This window comes from Myripristis murdjan, chromosome 7 (assembly GCF_902150065.1).
Source record: "Myripristis murdjan chromosome 7, fMyrMur1.1, whole genome shotgun sequence".
NCBI classification, from domain to species: domain Eukaryota; kingdom Metazoa; phylum Chordata; class Actinopteri; order Holocentriformes; family Holocentridae; genus Myripristis; species Myripristis murdjan.
This window is the reverse complement of record NC_043986.1, coordinates 17,136,062-17,149,952: the sequence shown is the minus strand read 5'-3', so window position 1 is coordinate 17,149,952 and position 13,891 is coordinate 17,136,062. Positions and strand designations below refer to the sequence as shown.

Genomic DNA, 13,891 nt, shown 5'->3' with positions numbered 1-13,891 from the left:
GAAATCAGCAAAGAGAGTAAAAGAGTGGTGTAAGAAATAGGTTAAAGAAAAAGGGGGAAAGAATGAGCGAAGAAAGGAGGAAAAGGGGCAAAGAGAGAGAAAGAGGGAAGGAGCCTGCGAATGAGACCCAAATGGCTGCTAAAAATCATTAATCTTGTGGGGATCTGTGTCAGCGCACGGCGGCGACACAAAGAGCTCTCGGAGCAGCAAGGAGAGCAGCTCAGTGACCCGAACCCAATTGGCTGAGAAAGGCCCACCAGGCTTTAATAGACTTTTGCTGATCCGACACTTGTTTGCTGGGAGCCACAAAGAGGCGATTGCAGGGGCTGACAGGGGCCTGCAGGCCTGGGGGCTCCCCTCCTGGCCCATGATAAATGACCCAGGGTGGGCAGGGCCAGGGCCAGGGCCAGAGGAGAGTGGGTGCGAGAGGCGAGAGGCAAGGAGGTCACCCAGCAAGGGAGGGTGGACAGAGGGAGAGAGAAAGAGGAGCTGTATTATACAGCAAGAAGAAAGGGATATGGAAGTTGGGAGAGGAGAAATGTTTGATAAAAGCCTCTTCTTTAGTTCTATCTTTACCGGCAACAGACAACAGGTTCAGAGATCAGAGAGTACATAGAGAACAGGGGAGGAGCACTGCTCTCGTCCCATATTCTCTTGGTTTTAAGGTAAGGGGAAGAACAGGTCGAGGAAAAAGAGGAGGGAAGGACACAACAAAATCAAGGATGATCAATGACAAGAAAGACGCAGAGATCAGAGGAGAGAAGAGTATTGAGGTAAACAAAAGATAGACAATGTCTAAGGGAAAACGTTGGGTCACTCTCATCTCTGAAAGCGCCCAGTGCACCACCTAGACACCTCCAGATAAATCATGCCCACACACTCACACACTGGCATAAAACTGACCCACAGGTCAGACAGCTGGTTAGGGCTACCTTTCCGGTATATTCCTGATGGACAGTTAGAGAAGACGTATTGAACAAACTGTAACATCATAAAACCTTTATGTATCATGTACTTGACAAGAAATTACACAGACAAACCCGCTGAGATATTACACAGAGCCATTTGAGGCCCATTAAAAACCCTTTCTTTACTCTTAGCTTAATAACAAGCTATATAGATGACGCATATGTTCCAGAATTTAATATAAGCCAGAGATATGGTTCTCAACTCCCATATGCACACAATTAGAGAAGGCCATGAACAACAGAAGATGCTCCTCAAGAGTGACATTTTAATGCCACATTGCATTTCAGAGACAGGGATTATTTTCTGCAAAGAAAGATGATCTAGTAAAGAAAAAAAAAAACACAATTTTTTCATTAGTTTATTTATGTTGCCTGAGCACATTGTGTCAGTGTTGTTGAATGAAAAAAAGGTGCTGTTCATGGTTTGAAATTATTGCAATGATCTATCCAAAACTTCACATGATTTAATCCAAATTGCATGCTTATTTAGAATGACAGTAGCAAGTTATTGGCTTTCAAACTGCAGATATAAATTGTGGTCTCGACCAGAGATTATTAGCTGTAATTATGTGATGCCTGCACTCTGATAGTTGGCTCTTGTGGCGTCGCCTGCATTCTGTGGTCACACAACCCTAGTTCATGATAAAACACAGTGTTATGCATAAAGCCTCAGCAAAGAGCTAATTGGAAGGAAGCCAAACAATTGTACATAGCATAGCAATTTACATTAATGAAATGACCACAACAAAGGCAGATTTATTATTCTTTTCCTTCTGGAGTCAAGCCAGTACAGTGCATACTGACATTTATATGTTGTTATATTTACAGCATGTCAATCAGAGACATCTAATCTCAGAAAAGTCCTACAATTATGTCTTGGCCTTCCTACCATATTATTTTATTCTCCTTCTCTCTCACTCGGCCTCTCTCCCCTATTTTAAGGCAGAGTAACTGAAAGTTGGAGCTGTCAGTACAGGGTTCATACCAAAAAAAGAAAAAAAATGACTACATACCACATGTCACTGGTGATGCACTCCAAACTATTAGCAATGAGTAAACGCACCACCAGAGGCGCCCTGTCACAAGAAATCAGCCTAATTTTGCCTGCGATCCAACTGCCCTCTCCCTGGGTCCGTGGTGAGACTTTTACCAGCCATTGATAACTGCAATGATAATATTGGTGATGAATTATCATGGCAGATATGCAGTTGAGAAGGGCAGCGTGCTACAGTGAGTGTTTGTTGAAGATAAACATTTGATGTTCAGTGTTAAATCGATAGACTTTTTCATATTTATGAGATAGCCTGCATTTGCACTTATCTCACCTCTTGTTGTTTTCTTGAAAGACTTCTCGGTCAATTATCCCTGATGGGGATGTTAGCTTCTTCCAGAGGCTGGCCTGTTTACACAGACGACACGTCTTAATAATACATGTTTTCTCGGGGATAATCGATCAGTCTGGAGTAAACAAGAATGCGTGAGTAACTGCACGTTGTAAATTGATGACGCTAGATTAGAAATGCAATTAGGCCACTGCATGCCCCCCCGAATAAAATAATCAAATTAAAATTTCAAACACAAATGTCCAATCGCGCACATTTTACGCTCATTCATTATCTGCTGAGTGGCATTATTGGGCTATTTCATGCAAAAGCCAGTACGTAGAAGTTAGTTCATGAAAACATCTGTTTACACACTGGTCGGTAATTTAGTAAACAAGGGATGTGCATAAAGTATTATACATCGGTGAAATACATTGCACAACCGATCAGTTAAAATGCTCTATAACATTTCAGTGCAGAACTGAGCATCAGTCTATTCATTAATCACGCCTGCGTTGACTACTTTGATTTTAATAACGGCACATTGACTACAGGATGTTATGCCTGCAATGGTTTCATATTGCTCACCTTAAACCACTTTCATTAATTCACCGAAAATCAAAATTATATGACAGCTGATTTTCTTAGTGAGAGAAAAATATAAAAAGTTTAAATTTACAATAGGCTATGCATCCGTGTTCCTTGGCTCCCTAACCAAAAGCTCACTTAAAAATTAGATTTAATTCAGTAATTGATCATCACAATGTACAATCAAGATATGTACTTGTAAAACTTTTGCAGGTTGAACCCAGGGCTGCACAAGCTCTGCGCTTCCAATCTCTCCCTCCGCTACTTCTGCGTCAAAGCTCATCAAAGCAGAGCTTCTGAAAGGACTGTATGTCTCTCTATCTCCATCCCTCTCTCTCTCTTGCACGGGCCTACAAACACAGCTATGTCCAAACCAATCCGATTTTTTTCCCCCTGTAACGTTTAGAGGAATGGACGGGGGAACAATTTTAGTTAATTATTACGCATGCAAAACGGCCAGATAAGATCAGTTATTTACCTCTTGAGTTAGAGAGAGTCTGATTGAGGAAAACAAAAACTTTAATTCACTGCAGACTCCCAGACAGGCAAAGTTTGAGTTCATCGAGCTCCAAGCCCTCTAGGCCACGCACCCCGGCCTCCAAACGCCGTGCGTATGGGTGTGCATGCATGGATAGGTCCTCAGGTCGGCGTGCGGAGCAGAATATAAATCCAGATCTGTGCAGGGAATCATCTCTCGTCCTATTGCCACACCATGGGCCTCCAGTGTGAAACCAGCGGGCCTGCTGCAGGTGTGAGATGTGAGCTGTGGGAAGCACTGCAGCCACTACAACCTCCATGCGTCAACTGTTAAATGTAACATTTTAAAGGTGATTTTATTTCTGTTATTCATTCCTAAAATCCGTAGGATGGGACTCTCATTAGGGGCGAATAAGCAAGCATCAACACTTTTTTTTCGCTGTCCATAAGCACACGGATCACTTAATAGATCATTAACCACCGATATGCTGCTGACATGGACGCTTTTTTACATCTCGTCTCTCCATTACAGCCCGTTATTACCGAAGGGGGAGAGCCGCCGGCAGGCCTGCCTGGATCTATTAGACGGTGGACTCGGGCTATATTAGAGAGCATTACAACCTAATGGGGCTGCCACCGACTCGGCCTCGCTGGAAAGATGCTTCAGAGCAGCTCGGCTCAGCTCGGCTCGCTTAGGGCGCTTTTGAAGTTAGAGTCAAGAACTGGGAAGCTCGCTTGCAGCTTCAAGAAATAAAAATAGAAATACTGTAGTCTGTATCGTGAACGCTCCCCAGTCGTTTTAATGTTATAGGATTAAGGAGTTTTAATTTGTTCACCAGTATGGGATAATCTAGAATGGGTTCTGAGGCTGTACAGGTAAAATTGTGAAATGTGACTTAATAGCCCGAACTTGGGAAGATTCAGCAACTGCAATCAAACCTGGAAAAAAGAAAAGAAAAATAACCAACCTGCATGGAGTAAACGTATGGTCCAGTCCAGTGGAGCTTTAGACTGCATCTAAATTAACCAAGGATCAACAAAAAGCCAACATCATTAATAACAGCAGCTACACAGGGCTGCCATTTGCCGTTGCCTTTTTCCTCTAATCGAATATATAGACCAGGTCATAGGCGATAATAATAATAATAATAGCCTAATAATAATAATAACAATAATAATAATAACAATACCCTAGTAATAATAATCATAAAAGTAAAACCCGGTTACATATAGGTAAGTTTTTGTCAAAAATATCATATTGTAATCTTTTCTTTTCTTTTTCTTTTCTTTTTTTTTTTTTTTTTTAAATACTACCGCTCGCTTATCAAATGGTTTATGAAACTAATGGTACAGAAAGGAGGATATTGTTTTCAAAATGTTTAATGACATATAAAATAACGTATAATGTTAAATATTTTGAAGCTTTTATTCATGTGTATCTTCATTGCTTCATATAGCAATACAGGATCACCTCCAGTGACTAACTCCAGGAATATTTAATTATCCAAAGCAAAGTTCCAGGATGCACAGAAAATTTCAGTAAAGACTTGGTCAATAAGGTTAAGGATTTATAAAAATGTTTTAGATTCAGAGTTAATCTATTGATACACAGCTACAGCAAGTCAAGCTGATGAAGAATTTAAACAAACAATAAGACCTTCATTATCGGATCTCATCTTTGGCAGCCTCCTCTCACACCCAGGCTAATCAATACGCCCTGGCCGCGGCTGTACTCAACCGTGGATATGAGGTGGAAACGAAATGATAATCCAATCGATCCCTCAAATTGACTCATTTACAAGCAGTTTCCTTTTGCAGGGAAGCGGGACATTTGCTCACACTTCCCTTTGGCGAACGCTTAAAATAAAGATAGGATCAATGGCACGCATACATCTTGGGTTATCTCTTTTTCTGTATCAGCCAAACTACCTGTTAGACTAGGTCAGTGAGATGTTTAAATATGTTGCAGTTGACTTTTTGTGAATCCAGACGACGGATATTATGTGTTATCAGTCGTGGCTGCAGGATCTGACCACTAAAACGAGCAATTAAAGAAGTGATAAAATCACAGTGCAAAATAAAAGAACATCTAAACACTATCTCACTATCTTCATTGGTTCATGTGCTTGCCCACGCAGGGGCAGCCTTGAGCCTGTTTTCTAATGAATCCCCAGTTGTGATGCTGCCCAGCGTAAAACAAACTGTCCGAGGCAAGAGGAGCATGATGTCTATGAACACTGGGACTCTGGGAGTACAAACAGCCTCTGAAATAAACTTTATCTTTACGGACTATATATGACATGATTGCAAACTAAGCCCCTATAGGAATATTATAGGGATACCATAGGAATATTATAGCCATACCACTGCAGACAAAGCATCACCAGGGACAGAGAGATCACTGTTCAGTCACATTGCATCATAGGAATTTGATTTAAAAAAAAAAAAAAAAAAAAAAAAAAAATCACAATGATTTTTGTTAGGGGATGCTAGTGACGTCCAGATGTCCTTGAGAGATCAAAATAGAGACTTGTAGTTTTTGTGACCCTAAAATGATAATTTTAATAAGTGGGCGGACTGATCGAATTTCAATGCAGTTATGCGTCTTTACGCGTGAGAAATGTCAGCATGAAACACTTCGGGTGTTGTGTTAATGATGTGTTGCTCTTTTACAATATTAGCCTATACTGTCAGCCAATATTTGTCTGTCTTTTTGCCTTTGGTGAGTGGGCCCGCAGCCTATTTCTCACAGTTGTGTTTGATTACTTTGTCATCATGATGTGTTGTGTTGGTTGGTTGGTTGCACATGTTTTCAGTGCACATTTAAAAAAAAAAAAAAAAAAAAAAAAACTATATAAATACAATCAGCCGAGAGCACTGAAAAATATTCCACTGTTAGCAAAGTTTTCTAAATCTATAATTTAATGTTGATTTTTTTTTTTTTTTTAAACATGTGAAAAATTTCTAATGGAGAGAGAAACGTCTATTTATTTCCAAAGCAAAATTCTGTTTCCAGAATTTTAAGAAATTTAGCAGTGTCTTCACGATACTTTCGGAACAACGTGCCCATTCTACCTTGTTTCAAGACTTTGATACTTTGTCTGGAACTCGAAACAGGTTAAAAGTGCAGTTTAAAAAAACAATGCCTCAAGACTGAACATGAGATTGTGCAAAGGTGCTCTTCAGTCTACTTTTAGCGTGTTGTTAACAAGTTTCCATTGTCTGTATTTTAAGAGGACTGTTGCTTATACCAGTAGTATTAGGCATGGTCTCTCATTCAGACGTGCAATTGCCATAAAAAGAGAAAGGATTGTGCGTAAAAGGGGAGCTGCAAAACATAGCGCGATGGTGCTCATGAAGTGAAGGCATTTCTTTCTCTCTCTCCCTCGTTTTCCTCCCACCTTCTGCTTTTAGGGAAGTCGGTCAGCTGACTGTCTGTAGCTGTCAAGTGTTGTGCACCCTCCTCCCCTCTCCTCTCCTCTCCTCTCCTCCTCCTCCTCTTCCTCTATTTCAGCGCCTAGTCCCGTTCCCATTGGACGACGTCACGGTGCGCTATAAGGATAAAGCCCTGGCTGGCTCCAAGCGCAGTCTGCTGGATACCAGAGAGAGAGAGAGAGAGAGTCAGAGAGGCGAGCCTAAATCTCTGCGGTGCAGAGCTGGAAAAGCTGCTTCTCAGCGAAAATCAGACGCCCTATTTACTCTGCTTACTTGCTTCTGTATTATTTTCCTGGAGAAAAAGGGACTTACAACCAAGAAGTTGCAACGAGGACTGGTGCCCGTCTCAGCGTGTATACGTGGTATTTCTTTTATATTATTATTTATGCTGATTCTTTGTGAATACACTTCTACTGAAAGGACTGAGATTTTACTTTTGCACTGAGACGCACCGCTCTCTACCTCCTGTACTGGTCTCTGTGCCAGATTAGACCAGCAGAAGTAGGCTAAATGACGCAAATTCCGATGTCGTTTGCAGAGCATTAGTCTGAAACTTTTCCCCACTAGTTTTCTTCGTTTTCCTCTTTTTTCCATCCGATCACACGGTGTTTCATGATACAGCAAGCTAGTGCACAACGGTGGAGGAGCCAAAAGAACTATTGCATGAGACAAGAAAGGAGAGAAGAGACGCTGATTAATAAGTCAGTTTTTGCGACGCTCGCAAGTACCTTTGCATATCTGCAAAAGAGTCGCGACAGCAACATGAGTGCAGAGCTGAACATGGGCCCGGAGCTCCCCAGCAGCCCTCTGGCTCTGGAATATGTCAACGATTTTGACCTGATGAAGTTTGACGTCAAGAAGGAAGGCCTGGCCGGGCTGGAGCGCCCCGGGGTGCGCCAGTGTAATCGCCTCCAAGCCCAAGGCTCTGTGTCCTCCACTCCCATCAGTACACCCTGCAGCTCGGTGCCCTCATCGCCCAGCTTCAGCCCTACAGAGCAGAAAAACCACCTAGAGGAGCTGTACTGGATGCCGAACGGCGGGTACCACCAGCAACTAGACCCGCAGACACTGAGCCTGACCCCGGAGGACGCAGTGGAGGCCCTGATCGGAGCCGCAGCTCACGGCCATCCTCCGCCTCCGCACGTCCAGCAGCAGCTGCAGCAGCAAGGCGCCTTCGAGGGCTACAGGGGCCCGCACCACCACCACAGCCACCACGGCCACGGCCAGCAGCACCACCATCCATATGGGGCGGGCATCCCACACCATCCCGACGAGTTGTCCGGACACCCGGGAGGACACAACCACCCACACAGCCAGCACCACCATCACCACAGCCAGGACCCCGACAGCCCGTCCCCTGTCTCCCCGGAGTCCCACCAGCCACTTCATCACCACCGCCACCATCATCACCACCATCCGCATGGCCACCTCAGCCAGTCGGCGGGCCACCACAGCTCCGGGGGCGGGCTTAACGTGGAGGACCGCTTCTCCGACGACCAGCTAGTGTCCATGTCGGTGAGGGAGCTGAACAGACACCTACGGGGCTTCACCAAGGACGAGGTCATCCGCCTCAAGCAGAAGAGGAGGACCCTGAAGAACCGGGGCTACGCACAGTCCTGCCGGTTCAAGCGGGTGCAGCAGAAGCACGTGCTGGAGAACGAGAAGACCCAACTGATCAACCAGGTGGAGCAGCTCAAGGCGGAGATCAGCCGGCTGGCGAGGGAGAGGGACGCCTACAAACTCAAGTGTGAGAAACTGACGGGGTCGGGGGCCAATAACGGGTTCCGCGAGGCTGGCTCTACTAGCGACAACCCTTCATCACCAGAGTTTTTCATGTGAGTTGTAATAGCCTTTTCTTGTGACAACATCCCCCCACCCCCACCCCAAAACCCCCACCACCACCTTTCCTTTCTCCACAACTGACTGACTGGCTGAAGAAACAAACGATAATAATCCACACCCTCCCATACTGTTTATGATTATACTAATAATGGTAACAATTATATTCATATTAGAAGAATAATCCATCAAATACTATTCTCATATATAATCATCTCTCCATCCACGTGTCAACTGAGATACAAAGAGCAATGTAGAGTGTCTGATCAGTCGCAGCATCTTTGTAGATTAGTTGCTTGTAGTGAAGAGACTTTTTTCTTCTTCAAAGAAGAGGATCGGCTGATGAACTTTTTTTCTCCTTTGAGGCTACAGCTTTTAAATAATCTGTAAGTAGTGTGGGATGGCGTCGAGGCAGTTGTCTGATAATTTTGTTCTTCAAAATGATGACATTGTTATGAAACAAGTAGGTCTGGCCTCACAGCCCGCAACACATGAGACTCACATTCTACAAGTGGGCCCGTAATCTGAGTAAATCTCCAACACCAAGACTCCACATTATGCAAACCTAACTTCTGTCAACTAACCCGACACAGGGGGACATTTTATGCAACATCTCATTGATTTATTGCCTGCTTGGTTATATTCGAATATATATTGAAACAAAAAATCTGCATTAAATATTAATCCTGCATGCTGGACATGTATGGTAACAATTTCTATTTTGTACCTTCATCTTCTCGTGTATATTTAGAGCATGTTGTTGATCTGCGCTTCTCCATAGTTTGGGGGGTTAGAGAAATGCAACGGGGACAGAACAGCAGGACTGCCGGTGCAGTATCATATGGTGTGGGTTTCTTTAGGCTTGTAAATATTATGCAACCGCAAAACTGCACACCAAGATTGAGGAGGCTGGTTTGAACTTCTTACTTTCTTTGTGTTGTGTTTGTGTCTACTTTATATATTTTTGTTTTTTCATTTGGGGTATTGATCGAAAGATATGGGCATTTTTTTCAGTTGCATTTTAATACAACAAACTTTGTGTGTCAAGTGCACTTTTGGATAATGATTTCTAAGTTTTCATTTTGAATTTTGTGCAAACCTCCCTCCAGGAAGACATACTATGATACTTGATTGTTAGACAATACAATATAAATACAAAGTTTTATAGTAATATTTGGACACACTCGCATCGGTTTTGCGAGGCTGAAGAGACAAACGTGTGACCAGAATATTACAGGAACCATGCACATAATACATCGATTGCGCACTATTACACATGGCATGGTTAAAAGTTTTCAACATACTGTGTAGCCCACATAGACAACAGTAAAATGTGGGCACATGTTCTCTATCATTTTAATTCAATGTGGCTTTCGTGGCACTAATTCAGAGGAGAAGTGCTGTCTGCCGGTCTGTTAACTCTTGCGCAACCCTAACCACATCATACCAAAACACAGAGTTTATCCTCTCTTATTCTGATTGGCATATTTTAGTGTCACCTGTATCTTATTATCAGTAATAACACTCATTCTTAACAAAATCCCAAACAACTTATATGCCATGGGGTTTTGCAGAGTTAACATTTATAAAGCGTTTTAATGCGAAGTAAGACTATTAATGCTATATGTTTTCCTGATTTTTTTTTCTGCCGGTCAGTAAAAAAAGGGGATTTCAGGTTGTGCAACTTCTCAAAATGAAAACTATGTGTATGTTATATGATACGTTTTTTGTCTGTTTTATTATTATTTGATGATTCTGGTTCTGCTGGCCAGATGCATAGTTAAAGTTTTTATTTTAATGATTTAAATTAACAAACTGTCAGATCATATCGAATAAGCATGGTGCTTGCATTTGAAATATTGTTGAAAAGTCATGCATTTAACAATCTTTGGTTTGTTACTGATTCAACTGTGTTGAAATCGAATTGAAACTGCAGCAGCGGGTTGTTGTTTTGTTTTCATCAATTCCATGTACTTTGCGATGATGGGGATCAATTTTCAATCCTGTTTATATAAATAAGAGTAAAACACTTAAATTTGAACTGTTGTAGATCCATTCAGGCTGGTTTCTGTTTTGTCTTATTTTTGGTTGTTTTTGGAAGAAATTGTTTCCTATTTTGCTTATTAAAGTCATTGAAATGGCAATAACTACCTCTCAGACTTTTTACTCTGTCCCCATAGGACATGGAACCAACATCCATATATAGAGACAAAATCCAGTGCAGGATGAGGGAAAGCGATATTACAAATATATAACCAGTAATTAATAATTCCGACCAAGACTGCAATGACATCAACATTAAGAGGACAATAATTGCCAAAAAACTTTATGGGCTCCTCTGCTAGGCCTTATAAAAACACTTTCTTTGAAAGGTTGATGGCTTGATGTTTGTAACCACAGAAGTCACAGTTATAGAGCCAAAATTTAACACATAGCCTTTTGGAAAATTATTCTCTCTATCCTGAACTTATTTGCACATACATCGTCATTGCTTGCATTTTAGCACCATTTGTCCTTGGCCTTTATTTTATTTGCGGCCACAGAATCATAGCAAGAAAACCTTGGATTAAAGCCTATTGCCTACTGTGATTAGATGTGAAACTAAGTGGGTCTGGCCGTTTATGTGGCACTGCAGGGAGATTCCTGTGCTGCTGGCCTCTGCTGGCATGCTGACTCCTGCAGAAACCCCGCCGTTGCAAGAGCCCACGGTAAAAGGAGATCTTTGACCTTGCAACACGCTGGAGAAGAGATTAAAAAAACCTCAGATTTACATGGAGTGGTAAAATGATTTTTGGTTGTTTGTTTTTTTTGCAACAGTGGCCTGGGTTTGAATAAGCAGCACTTACAGGCTCAACTCGGCTAGCTATTAACCTACAAAATTCGAGGCTTAAAGCACTCTGTCACCTTTGCACTGCTGTGACTCCCGGACTTTAATTTCAGATTGTGTATGCGCGCCAGAGGGTGCGTGTAATATTTTCATAGTTAACATTTGGAAAATTAATGAATATTTCCAAATGAGTCAATGCAATATCTTAAAGTCTTACAAAGCTGCATGCAAATGCGCACACAGAATACGGCAATTCTCATTTGGATGTTTCAGGGATGCAAGATAAAGAATTAGTGAAGTATTCTGGATTTGCAGGCAAAAATAAATTAGGAAAAATTAGAAAAAAAAAAAAAAAAAAAAACACTTCCACTATTTAATCTGCATGTCCGTATAGAGTGACAATAGAAGCAGAGAAGAAAGAGAAGAGAGTAAGTGTTGATCTGGTCCGGGTCTAGAGTTTCTGGTGTCAGAACATTATCTGCCCCGTGTCTGCACATTCTCAAGGACAAAACCGCTAGGCAGGGAATCAACCAATCAGACCCAGGGAAGGCCAGTCTGGTTTACATTCTCTCTCTTGCTTTCTCTCTCCCCCTCCCCGCCCCCCAACCCCACTCTCTCTCTCTCTCTCTCTCTCTCTCTCTCTCTCTCTCTCTCTCTCTCTCTCTCTCTCTCTCTCTCTCTCTCTCTCTCTCTCTCTCTCTCTCTCTCTCTCTCTCTACGGACAGCTACTGTAGCCTGGGGGCATGAGTGCAGCTAGGGTGAACCAGCCATAGGAGAAGAAGGCCTATATTTACAGATATGATAATGACGAAAATAACTCCAAAGTATTTTGTTGTCAACAGGGAATCTTTGACACCCTCCTTTTCTAGCCTACTATCTCTCCTTTTCCTCCACAACAGTAAAAAAGAAGAGAGAAAGAAAGAGAGAGAGAGAGAGAGAGAGAGAGAGAGAGAGAGAGAGAGAGAGAGAGAGAGAGAGAGGGAGGGAAAAATAGGCTTGTGTATTGCGTATCATATGGTCTATTATGGCTTCAGGAACTCAGCACATTTGCTTCTGCTGAAGCCCAGCTGGACGCAAAGAACTGAAAGAGAAAGAGCTTGAAAATGATCACCAAGGTCTGTTGGTGGATGTTGCACTGTCAGTAATGTAGAAAGCAATAAATAATTAAATAAATAAATAAGATTACATGCAATGAATGTAAATGATTGGTAATTTAGTCAGAGAGGCTAAAATAATACTTGTTTTATCTTTATAATAAATCTCTAACAACTCTAAATAAATATACTATTTGAGAGAAAACGACTGATAGCATTGTATTAACCTCTTGATTTATAACAAATGACTAAAGCATATGTGTTTCTGTGATGTTTTGTTGTGTCAGAAACTATTATTGATTTTATGAGGGAGTTCGGTGCATTTCATGTGCAACATAAACACAGTGCAGGGCTGACAACACCTAGGACACAGTTCATTCAGCCAAACACAAAAGGTGAAGACAGGAAAACTTTCTCCCAAATTTATACCCACAAAGATATGGTTTTAAATTTTATGTCGTGCATGTAGAAACATATAGTGGAAAACTGTAAAGGGAGGGGAAAAAGAGGGGGAAGGAATGAGAGGGAAAAACAGAGAGGGGAAAAAAGTAGAGGAAGGCATCAGCCTCAGCTCAGCTGAAGAGCCAAGGACACAGTGACCAGGCATACTGTAATGATTTTAGTCTCCGATCACACATTCACGCCCCCCACAGAGATCCTATCTGCATTCAGCCTTCTCTGCCAGCCTCCACGTCCAGCTCTGTGCAGCAGCAGCCCAGAGTCCAGCCTGCTCTCTTTCACTGCCCGGACCCTGCAACTTTTTAGCCTCACATCCAGCAGCTTTTAGAAACTCACTAAGCCTTTAGTCTCAATTTAAACGCAGTTATTCTAAAGTGTTTGTGCATTTCTGTCTCTGCAGCACGTACACTTGAAAAATGATAAACTCCTGTGCACCGTGCATAAAATACAGGAATGCATTGGTGATCTTTCTGCTAACTGCACAATTTTTTTCTGGGCAAATTTTAATTACCACCAGTTATTATGCCATTTTAACTGTATCTTATCATGTTGATTTTAATTAAGCTTAGCTTAAAAAAAAAAAAAAAAAAAAAAAAAAAAAGGCATTTTGTGCACGCATGCGCACACGCACACACACACGCACACACGACCCAGGACACTGCAACACCAGCGGTCCACTGACTTTCATTGCAAGTGACCTCCCTGCTATACTTTAAATCACAATGATTTCCTAGGGAATTAAAGCAGGCTTTTCCTGAGAGGCACACACACTACAAAGCATTAACCACTCACTAAGATTTTATTTTTCTTTCTGTGTCTTTGTATGTGTTTTGTGTGTGTGTGTGAGTGTGTGTGTGTGTGTGTGTGTGTGTGTGTGTGTGT

The 13,891-nt window shown here is 42.0% G+C and overlaps 1 protein-coding gene across 1 annotated transcript; it reads left to right on the top strand.

Moving 5' to 3' along the window:
- The first annotated feature begins 6,928 nt into the window (after positions 1–6,928).
- Positions 6,929–10,776, top strand: mafba (MAF bZIP transcription factor Ba). The gene has a single exon (XM_030055268.1). The coding sequence runs from the start codon at positions 7,403–7,405 to the stop codon at positions 8,627–8,629; it is 1,227 nt and encodes a 408-aa protein (XP_029911128.1). The 5' UTR covers positions 6,929–7,402; the 3' UTR covers positions 8,630–10,776.
- The last annotated feature ends 3,115 nt before the right edge of the window (positions 10,777–13,891 follow it).